The sequence below is a fragment of the Martes martes genome (assembly GCF_963455335.1).
Source record: "Martes martes genome assembly, contig: scaffold_494, whole genome shotgun sequence".
NCBI lineage: Eukaryota > Metazoa > Chordata > Mammalia > Carnivora > Mustelidae > Martes > Martes martes.
Genome location: NW_027666494.1, coordinates 1 through 12,534, shown reverse-complemented (window position 1 = coordinate 12,534; position 12,534 = coordinate 1). Strand labels below are relative to the sequence as shown.

Here is a 12,534-nt window from a genome sequence, read left to right as displayed (position 1 = left end):
ACCTTTAAAAATTCACACGTATTTTTCATGATCTTTACATGCATATGAGTATATTTTTTCTTATTTTTCTTATTTATTATTTATCCTTTTTAAAGAACATGAATATAGCAGCAACAAAGAAGTCAGTAAATTCAATATGGCACTACAGAAAACAAACTTATAAACCATCTACCATTAAGAGGGAAATATCTGTATTGTGTTACGATTTCTCAAGCCATAATTTTATTTCTATATTTATATTTTGATTACAAGTCCTAAATCCAAACACAATTGATGTATAATATCTTTATGTAAAATTTTTTGAACTTCTAAATGTATAAATTTATTAGATCAGTAAGTCCCACAAAATGATTCACATATAAAGAAACAAATCTTCCATCTTGAAAATTATAGATATTTTATTATCATAACAATGTGAAAGGTATGGTTCTAAACCCAATTAGCATTGTGTTGTGTTAATATTTCCTGACAGATATTACACAATTACTACTATTACAACAACTAAAAAGTAATTTGTTATATGGCAGGAAATTGTATTTACTAGTAGCAAAAGATAGGGGCACCCGGGTGGCACAGTCTGTTAAGTGTCCAACTCTCAGTTTCCGCTCAGGTAGTGATCTCAGGATCCAGGATGGTAACTGTCTCTCCCTCTTCCTTTGCCCCTCCCTGCCACACATGTGTGTATGAGTGTGTGTGTGTGTGTGTGTGTGTATGTGTGCACGTGCATGCATGCATGCATTCTCACTCTCTCAAATAAATAAGTCTTTAAAGAATAGTAGCAAAAGATAAATTAAGATCTGACACAGTATTCAATCACCAAACACATAACACCTGCATAAACTATCCTGTATGTTTTTGAAACATATATGCGAATTCCTCACTTATTTAAATATAACTTCATCTTATCTAGGTATTATTCAATTAGACAATTAAACATGAAAGAAATAATTGTTTTCAAACTATCTTTAAATGACACATTCTCTATAGGTCATCAAACATGAAAGCTGAGCAAATGTCCATTTTGAATCCCTTTTGTTTTTTGTTCCTGCTATTGATGTTGTTTTACTTTAAAAAATTAGGTGATTATAGCCATTCATATGGCTTAACCATTTCCTCAATATGGAGGAACACTTATGGTATACAATTTATTATACATGTTCATATACCCTTTCTAGGAGGAAAAATAATAAGAAACTATATTATAGTTCATAATTTCTTCCACAATCAATTCTGCCAATAATAGCATTTGAAAATGTATTATTTGAAAATACATGTAAAACAAATTTACCTGTTTAAAATGTCACTTAAATGCATGATAAATTGAGTGTTTCACTCTTACCGTGACAAGAACCTTCGATTTCTTCATATCCTGTACTGCAGATACACCTCCCAAGGGGAACCAGCCAATCTCCATCAGCTCCACAATATAGTTTAGGAGTATCACGCTCTTCTGCACTCTTCACACAAGAGCCCCTTACTTCAACCAAAGAAGAAGAATCAACCCTTGGAATGGTGTCAGGAAACATAGCCAAGTTTCGAACAGTGAAGGGGCACTTTTTGTAGAATACACGGACTGAGACCAGGGCAATGCATGCCCCAATATCTTGAAAAGCCAGATAAAATCCTTTCCTTTCTATAGGCCCCACCTCACGAATTTCCGTGTTTAGTTTCAGGATACGATCACCCAAATCCATCTGGGTAAAACTTTCATCAGCAGCAATTGTGTCAATCTTTGTATACTGGCCTGGCTTGAATTTAATTCCATGGGACTCATCTGATTCCACATAATACAGATTAAATGTTTCTTTGCAAGTCCCCAAAACCCATGGGATGCTGTTACAATCCCTCAGTGTAAACTTCATTTCCACATAAATTTTCTGAGCTGCATCACGGGAGATCCAGTTCGTACGAAGCCAGTTGTTTTGGTTTGGTTCCATTACGTTGCACACCTGGTACGTATGAATGGGCCTATTGTGTTCATCCATTTCAGTGATAGCATCCCACTGCAAAAAGAAAAAAAATTGAAATGATTATAAAACCACAGTGGGTTAAACAGATATGATTACTTCCAAAATTTTGTTTCTTGCAAAGAAACATAAATAAAAAGGATGGAAATGAAAGTATTCAAAGAAACAATGCAGAAGGATTTTAGCCATGAACCTCTGGTTAAGAGTGTAGGTTCTGGACATACCATCTGCCCTGGTGTGAACCTTGCTTTCCTAAATATTAGTTGTATAACTAAGGGCTACTTACTTTCACCTCTTGTTTCCTTAATTGTAAAATGGAGCTGATAATGGTACATGTTTCATAGGGTTGTTGTCAGGCATAATTTACTTAATATACGTAAAGCAAATAAATAGTTCCTGGTACACTGTATGAAGTAAAATAACATCCACTATATGATTAAAGAAATAGACTGATGACACATATACAGTGGTTACCCACCTGCCTCCATATCCAATTTGCCACAAAGTGACATATATTTAGCAGTATTCAATTAAATATTTGCATGTCTATCTGACATGCCATAGATTTATTCAAGAAATACTTATGAGACACTATTCTGGACACCAGGAATATAGCAGCAAACCAGCTGAACCCTGCTTCTTTGGAGCTTACTTCAAGTGAGGAGAGACGATAAAACCTTTAAATGAGTCAGCTGAAAAATATGGTAGAAAGTACAATGGGGAAAATTAAGGCAAGGAGATGGAGAAGAGCGTTGACATTTTAAATCAGGTGGCCAGAAAACGCCTTACTGAGGTGGTGACGTTCAAGTGATGTCTTGGAGGTGAGAGTGAACCTTGCCAAGAGGAAATAGTAAGTACAAATATCCTTAGGAGTATACAGATGTAGCTTAGGAACAGTATGAATGGGCACTGGACACACACTACCTAACAGGACAGAGAAGAGAAAGAACAAAAATAGAGCCTTTATAAGCTTTTTAAGCACTTTAGCTTTCACTCTGAGGGCATCACTGCATTATCTTCACTTCTACATGTGGACTTTGAGCATTCTGCCATTTATTTGCATAGAAAAACTGTTTATCCTTTTTTACAAATTTAATAAAAATCCCAAGTATCTTGATATAAACTGGCATTGTTGGTATTTACACATCTAAATATTAATTACAAATTACAAATTGAGAATGTTATTGTGTTTTATTTGTTTAGTAACAGTGATAATTTTCAATAGATTAAAAAAAAAAAGTCTGGTAATTTTATAACCTTTTTGGGAAAACATGCCAGTCATCATAGTTTCTCATTTCTATTAAAGTATCCTGGAAACAATAAACTATTTTCTATAGTGATTAAGTACTTTATTTCTTAATATCATACTTCAGTGATTTATAATAAGATTATTTAACACACCCTGTTTGCAGTTTCTTACTTTAATTGGCTATAGAGAGTCACTTAATCAAGACTAGTTGAATTTCAATTAGCAGTTTCCATTAGAATAGCTACTTTCTTCAGTCAACAGGACAGTAACGATGCTAACCACTTTCAGTATCTACTGTACATTTCTACAAAGAAATCATTTATCTTATCATGCAATCTCAAAAACAATCTGCATCTAAAAATTTCGTTTATAAGCTGCTAACTTGAACTTTGTAGTATATTTTCCAGGAGAAACAGTAAGTTCCTTTGGAACTGTGGGTATAATTTTGCAAAACACCCTTGATAAACATAAGAGTTATCCAATAATCTCATAAAGATACATGCAATTACCCATCTAAATGTTTTTCACCCTAGTGATCATAGGTCTTATCTGACTCTTACATTTAAGTTTAAGGCAAACCAGCACTATCATAGCTCATTTTATTTATTTATTTATTTATTTTTTAAAAGATTTTATTTATTTGACAGACAGATCACAAGTAGGCAGAGAGGCAGGCAGAGAGAGAAGGGAGGAAGCAGGCTCCTTGCTGAGCAGAGCCCGATGCGGGGCTCGATCCCAGGACACTGGGATCATGACCTGAGCCGAAGACAGAGGCTTTAACCCACTGAGCCACCCAGGCACCCCTCATAGCTCATTTTAAAGGCAAACTAACCATTCAGAATATAAGCAGTGAAACAAGATGCAAATAATAAAATCTACAAACTAATGAAATCAGTACCCCAAATTATAAGGATTTCACCCATTGGAGAAACTCTGAGGTACTTAACCAAGGATTATTCTAATTTTGGAAAATTTTCTAATCAGAAGTGGTTTTGTTTCTCAGGAAATGCATATAATTATTATGGTCTACGTTGCATTCTCTACTCTCCCACATAGGAGTATGGAACTATATTCTCAATAAATTTTGTCTGAATAATTATATTTTGACACCTTCACAGTACACCCCTTCATATTAATAAAAAGTATTAACCATGGTCATTACAACCAATTCTCCCAAAATACGAGATTTAACTAAAATGTCAAAAATTGCCTCTTGTGACAAAAAAAAAAAATCTGCTCATTTCGTATCTTTATTTAAAAATGTGTGGGTTTGGGGGAAAATGTTTTGATGGAAAGAAAGGTCAGAAATGTGAATAATATAACATACATTCACTGAATAAAAAGTTATCTGAACCAAGGGATGAAGAAATGACAAAATATACACAGAGAATGAGAAATGTGGTTCTTCTCAAAGACACTCCATAAAGATTCTTAATAAAATGGTGCATCACTTTCTGGGTTAAATTTGTGATATTCAGAGGTCAGTAGCATTTCTTCTCTCTTTAATTTTTAAAAAAGAAGTCAGAATTAGATTTGGATACCAAAATAGTTAAAAGAGATCAAATGTTAAAGTTCATCTTATTCAAAAATATGGAAAGCAACTAAAATTAGATTTTTAAAATTGAATCTGACTAATCAAAAAAGAATATCAATTTAATATTAGTATAAGATCTAAAAGACTATGAATTTTACTAAAAATATTAAAATAAGCAGATGCAGAGATAGTATTATATTGTAATCATAATATAGCCTTCAGAAATATTGCATATACACAGTTATATTTTCATTTACACAGTTCCATAAACTTTTTGCTATAATTTTCAAGTATTAAAATAAATAAGGCCTCTTAAATTGTGGTATACTCCACAAGAATGGGAATATGAGGGCTCACAGATCAGATGTCTAAATATGTTAAAATGATAAGACATTCTTTAAATCAGATCAAATTCTAAGTATGTTCTCTTTGTCTACATTGCAAAGATACCTTCATAAAACCATGGAAGGTCAGGTTCAAATTTAAAACACTTGCCCTTAGGGGCCCCTGGGTGGCTCAGTGGGTTAAAGCCTCTGCCTTCAGCTCAGATCATGATCTCAGGTCCTGGGATCAAGCCCTGCATCAGGCTCTCTGCTCAGCAGGGAGTCTGCTTCCCCCTCTCTCTCTGCCTGCCTCTCTGCCTACTTGTGATCTCTGTCAAATAAATAAATAAAATCTTAAAAACAAAACAAAACAAAAACACTTGGCCTTTGAAAAAACTAACTTTTGGTACTACATCAAAATAAAAAGCTTCTGCACAGAAGCAACCAACAAAAATAAAAGACAACCTACTGAAGAGGAGAAATCATTTGCAAATGACATATCTGATAAAGGGTTAGTATTCAAAATATATTAAAAAAATATATGCATCTCAACACCAGAAAAACAAATAATCCAAATGAGCAGAAGACTTGGCGAGACATTTCTCCAAAGAAGACATACAAATGACTAACAGACACATGAAAAGATGTTCAACATCACTTGTCATTGGAGAGATACAAATCAGAACCACAATGAAATATCATCTCACACCTGTCAGAATGACTAAAATAAAAAACACAAAAACAACAAGTGTTGGTGAGGATGAAGAGAAAGGGGAACACTTTTGTATTGTTGGTGGGAATGCAAACTGGTGCAGCCACTGTGGAAAACAGTATGGAGGTTCCTCAAAAAATTAAAGAGAAGTACTCTACGATCCAGTAATTTCACTACTGGGTATTCACCCAAAGAACAGGCAAACACTAATTCGAAGAGATATATATACGCCTATGTTTATTGCAACATTATTTACAATAGTCAAACTAAAGAAGCAACCCATGTCTCTCAATAGCTAAATGGATATAGATATGGTATATACATACAATGCAATATTATTCAGCCTTAAGAAAGAATGAAATCTTTCCATTTGCAACAACATGAATGGAGTTAGAGAGTATAATGCTAAATGAAACAAGCCAGTCAGAGAAAGACAAATAGCATATGATTCTACTCATATGTGGAATCTAAGAAACAAAACAAATGAACAAAGAGCAGGGGAAAGGGGAAGAGAACAAACTTAAAAACAGACTCTTCACTATAGAGAACAAACTGATGGTTACTAGAAGGGAGGTGAGTAGGGGGATGGATGAAATAAGTGAAGGGAAGTAAGAGTACTCAATCTTGATGAGTACTGAGTAATGTATGGAACTGTGGAATTACTATATTGAATACCTAAAATTAATGTAATACTGTATGTTATCTATACTGGAATTAAAATTTAAAAATTTTAAATGTAAGATTTAAAAAATCAAATAGATTACTTGTCCTCTGAGTTTTATGTTAGCGTGTGTAGCTCATAGAGAGACAGCCCTTAACCTTAGTCAGTCCCACTTCTATTTCCTTCCCTGATTCTAGCTCTATCCCATGTCATGAAAGACTTCACATATGCACGTATATGAGCATCCCAGACCTCATGTCAAGCTGTGCCCTTCCCTGCCACAAAAAGCTGCCAATTTTGGCCCTTCCATTAACCTAGGTTGAACATACCAGGGGCACAGTACAACCACTGGAGGATGGAGCCAAATAAGAAGTGATGAAGTTCTTTAAAGAGCTTAGATCCTACACTTTCCTTCTGTACAACACTGTGGGTTAGACCCCAGAATTTCTTGGTCAGACGGCTTCAAGTTTTCTTTCAAGGAGAAGAATGAATACCAATTAATATGTAAGACTAGTCTATATGCACACACTTTTTAGCAACTATAACCCTGCACCACCTATGTTCAATGGGTAGAAGTTTTCACCCCTATGTAAAACAAACACATAATTATTCTATAACTGTGAAGTATTTAGATGTACATATACCCGGCTATTGCAGAAACAAGATGAAAATCTGTATCAAGCCTGTTATTAATTCTGTTATTAAGTCAGTCAACTCTGTCAGCTGCTTGCTTTTACATAATAGGTACTGAACCCAAAATACTCTGACTCCTTAATTTCATGCTTTTTAAAATACTTTTATATAGGACTTAAAAGACCAACATAAAACAGTTTACTAATACATAATGTATAAAAGAGCTCAGTATTGCAAAAATTAAACCACATATGCTTCTGCAGAGTAGAATATCTTGCAAATTGTATCCATTCTTCTGGCCTGGATGAGTAGAATGGAGAGTTTCTTCTGTCACATGGTAGTTTTGTAAGTCCTTCCTTTGGATCAAGGAGTGAACAGATAAATTACAAACTGACAATTGGAAAAGTTTTGTAACTTGGAGTATTCTACTCAGTGAGAAGTTTTGGTTAAGCAAGAATCAGTTGTACACCAAAGGGTTCTCTCTTTTATAAACTTCAAGGGTATCTTGGATTCACTGTCTCCTGAGGGTAACTATTTTGTATATTAAGTTTATACTTGTCAAAGCTTTTTCACAAATGTTAACTTAATTGTTTTTCATCAATCTAACAAAGCAAGACAAATATTTTCATTTTTGTATTACTGAAAAGGAACCCAATATTTAGGAATTACTCATTGCCCAATGTTGCATGGACCAAGGACTGAAACCAGCCCTTTTACTTTTATTTTCTGTAATTTCTGATGTTTTGCCAGCATACTTACTGGCCTGAGAGAGATTACACCTCCCAGGGCTAGCAGATTAGAGGTAGCAAAGGGGCCTGAGCCTAGTGCATGTCTTTATATGCAAATCTGAGTCAATGGCTCCACCTACTTCCTTATTTAACTCTCTAGTATACCAAAAAAATATTTTCCCTGCCCTTAATTATCCCAGAGCTCTGGGATAATTGTTTCTAGATGCCAGGCAACTGGAGACCACCTCTACAATCTAAAACCTATAGGAGTTATTCCAAATACCTAATCCCCAACTCTACTCTGCCCTACCTTGCCTTTCCCACAAAAAACAAAAACAAAAACAAAAACAATAAAGGCACTGGCTCAGGCTTTTCCCTCACCCTATCTTCTGCCACTTGATGAAAACCTATCATTTTCCCTGTGGCCCTGTGTGACATGTGTTTACTCCTTTATTGAGTCCTGTGAATATAATAAATTTTGTTTTTCCAAGTCTAGCTCTGGCTTCCTCCAGGGTCCTCACTGGACTTTACCATACCATATCCAACATTAACATTCTTAGAACAAATAGCTTATGGGTCATGAGAGTCTTCCCTGACAACCCTTTAGAGGGCAACTGATTTTTGTTTAACCAAAACCCTTCACTGAGCAAGACACTACAAGTGGTGAAGCTTTCTCTATTTATCACATATAATTCATATATCTACTCCTTGATCTAAAAAAAAGAACTCATAAAATTACTGTATGACAAGCTCTCTCTCTTCTATTCATCCAGGCCTTAAGAGTAGATACATTTTGCAAGATATTCTACCCTGCAGACGTATGTATTAAAGTAATTAAACAAGGATGCCATTAGTATGAGGTGGCTCTAATGCCTATGCAGACTACTTAAGTAAACTGAAACCTAAGCGATACTAAATTCCTATAAATGCCCCAAGGTTAAAAAAAAAAAAAAAAAATCTATGAACAACCAATCACAATTGTGAAGCCAACCAGGCTTTCCCAAATAAGGTACCCACTTAAGCTACAGACAAATAATTTTCTTGCTTTGCTTCCCCATCTGCTCTATAAAAGTCTTCTCCTAGCTCTGTTAGCAGAGTGACCCTTAACCACATTTGGTTTGACACTGTGATTCAAACTGATGCTTATTCAAATACATCCTCAGAAAGTTTAATATGCTTCAGTTTATCTTTTAATCCACAACATAATTTGAGTTTTGCTCTAATGAGCTCTTTTCTACATTATTTATCAGTGAGTTGTTTTATAATATTAGTATTTTAAGTCTTATATATAGAATATTAAAAAACAATATAAGATGGAGGAGCTATAATATTCTGAGTTCAGTTCCTATTATGTAAAAGTAAGTAGCTGGCAAAATTGACCAACTTAATTGCTTTTTATTTTTGAGATTTTATGTAAGTATTTGAGAGAAAAAGAGAGCATGCACATGAGTGGCAGAAGGGGCAGGGGAAGAAGGAGAAATAGGCTTCCCACTGAGCAGGGAGCCCCACATGGGGTTGGATCCCAGGACCCTGGGGATGGTGACCTGAGCTGAAGGCAGACACTTAACCCACTGAATCACCCAGGAGCCCAGAATTGAACAACTTAATTTCAAATGCAGAACTAATGACAAATTTGATTATTTCGTAATGTGATATCTTCAGTTACAAGGATCATGTACATCTAAATATTTTACACTAGAGAATGTTATGTGCGTGCTTGTTTCAAACAGAAGCAGGAACTTTTATACCCTGGAAACACTTAGTACAGGGTTAAAGTTATCAAAAGTTTGTGCATATAACTTAGTGCTTTACGGCACCTAAGCATATTTCTTCACTAATGGATCTCTTGGGCAGCCTCATTTAAAATAAATGTTTCTTAGAAGTGACAGAAAGTCTAAAGAGCTATGAACAGTACTTAATCCATTTATGCCTGAGGTTCTCTAAAACCCATCCCCACCCACACAATGTGAATTTTTGTTTCCATAGAAAGCTAAATAAACTAGGCCAAAAAGCTGGATTCCTTTTGGGTATAGAAAATTAGAACAGGGAAATTAATTCTTAAAGCAACTAGCAGTCCTTGTAGAATCAGATTTCTTTCTTTTCTCAGAGAATAAAATAAGGAAATCAAATAGCCTTTCTAGGCAAGAATAGTCAGACAATTTGTTGGTAAATTGACCCAAGCTTCTAAACTGAAGAGGTAAATCTTTCAAATTTTTAATTTCTTCACTCTGAAAATCTTTGGAATTCATCAGGAATATAAATATTTATTTCAAAAATAAAAGCAGATAGTCTGTTTCTCAGCATAGAAAGGGCTCTTGGTAAGGTAATTATAATTTCAAATAGCAGTAATAAGTCCTGATTACTTACTCAAAAAGCATAGTTCAAGAAAACTTGTAGGAAAAGGAGAGAATTGCCCTCATACTAACATTTTCCCCTCTATATCTCCAGATAGAAAAAAGATGGGGGAAGATCATATCCTAGAAACCTTAGGGCCCTAAACAGCTTTAGGGCTGGTCTGCTTTATGGAAAGAAAGAAAAAAAATCAGTAAAAAACAAAGTTCAATATGCTGATTGTAGGGATTTGGGAAGTAAGCAATCTAATAACACTGAAGAATGAGACACTATTAAAAAAATATTTTGGATTTCACCTTTAACCTGTACCTTCCAAGGGAATAAGTACTTATTTATATGCATATGAAATTGTTTTTCTCTCTTCTCTTTTCTCTCTACCTTTAAAAAAAATCACATACCTCAATACTACTAGACACTCTGACATTAAAATTACTAAGTCTTAAAATATTTCTGTTTCCATTTGCAAGAGATCCCAGCTATAAGCTAGGAGATAAATATGTGGTGAAAAATATTTTTTTTCTTGATTTATTTCTTTAAAATGTGGTTTTGATAAATATAGAATGCAAAGATATACAAAGAAAATAGAATATAACAAAAGATCATTTCAAAGATACAGAATCCAAAAGAGCAAAGGCTTTTTGAGTTAGCTACCATTACATTGGCAGTTGATTAATTAATAAAGCAATGAGATAGCCTATTATTAAGACTTTTTCCAAAGGTAAAAGATAATCTAAAGATAGATTAAAGTAAAATGAAAACAACAAAAAAAATCATGATAATCCTATAATATTCTATGTATATCTTGTTACCAAGTGTTTTTTATTATGTGGCTGTAACTAATTATTCCTTAAGACTGAACTAAATTTAAATGAGAAGGGAAGACAGGGGAAGAAAAGATTCAGCATTGTTCTAAAAATGATAAAAATAGAAGAGCTGAGAATGAAGACAAGCCTTCATTTGGCAAAATGGCACATATTTGATTTGTTCCAAACACTCTACCTTTTACCATGTACAATCCAAACAAACCAAAGTTGTTGAATGCACATAGCATCTCTTTATGTAACGTTGTAGTGGCTTAACTTTTAAATCATAAACGTCTAATATTCTCAATCAAAGAAGAGCTTGTTAAAGGGGCCTTCTTATTCTAATGTGATATTTTCCTCAGAAACACTTAAATATTCACTTTGAGTCAATATACTGACATAAACTTAGAAAATTATTGTCCTGAATTCTGCTGCTAGGCATGTAGTTAATAACATAAATCTGTTTTTGCAGCAGAAAAGTGAAGGCTCTGCATTTAAATGATAACTACTTTCAGAGAATAAAACAAAAAACAAAATGTATCATGTGCAGATACATTTCTCTATCACTTTGAACAAACATAAAACTTTTTTATTCGCACTACAAAGATACTTAATAAAAAAGAAAAGAATGAATCAATAGCATGTCTAGAAGACAACTGCCGGGACTAAGTAAGTTTTATTAATAAATTTATTATTTTTGGTGCATTTGTCCTATTAACAGGATCAAAATATTATAGGAAAAAAGATAATTTCCATTAAGAAGAAATGATTCTTACCATAAAAATTGTCATATGAAGATTAAAAATTCTTTTTTTTTTTTAAAGATTTTATTTATTTGACAGAGAGAGAGATCACAAGTAGGCAGAGAGGCAGAGAGAGAGAGGGGGAAGCAGGCTCCCTGCTGATCTCAGGACCCTGGGATCATGAACTGAGCTGAAGGCAGAGGCTTTAACCCACTGAGCCACCCAGGTGCCCCCAAAATTAAAAATTCCTAGAGTTTATCTTCTGCATGTCTGAAAGTTTAATTGGTATAAAAAGTTGAGATTTTTCCCTTGAACAATGAAGATGCTGTAAATATCATCTTTAAATAAGGATTTCTACAATAAAGATATGGTAAATATTCATCTTAATTAAAATGTCTTTATATTCAACAATATATGAATACCTTGCTAGTTTCCAGAGGACTTTGCAAATACAGAAAACATACAAAAATCCTGGTTTTATATATGAGGACATAGGCTTAAAGGAGGGAGTTGACTTCTTTGGTTTACAAAGAAAAGGAGAGTCAATACCACAAGTGTCTGAAAAGTTCTATTGGTCCCTATGGATCTTTGAACTAAAATAAATTTAGGTAGCTTATAATTTTTGTGAGGGCAGGCACTTTGTTTCGTTCATCACTCTATCCTTACTACGAGGGGAATACAACTCCAGGATTAGATTAGGGTCTATGTATTTGTTGAATGTACACACGAATAATAGAAGGCTTGAATACTAAACCAATTCTGAATGCTTCTACTAATGGGAGAGCCATTACTTCTCAAATCAGGATTCTAAATGTCACACATTATTGAG

The 12,534-nt window shown here is 34.1% G+C and overlaps 1 protein-coding gene across 1 annotated transcript; it reads right to left on the bottom strand.

Annotated features, from left to right (window-relative positions):
- Positions 1-1,339: 1,339 nt before the first annotated feature.
- On the bottom strand, positions 1,340-2,003 carry LOC308337988 (ephrin type-A receptor 6-like; the record flags this gene model as incomplete). The annotated part of the gene is made up of 1 exon (XM_080831541.1): positions 1,340-2,003. A coding segment is annotated over one exon (664 nt), but the record flags the coding sequence as incomplete, so codon positions are not given.
- Positions 2,004-12,534: the final 10,531 nt, after the last annotated feature.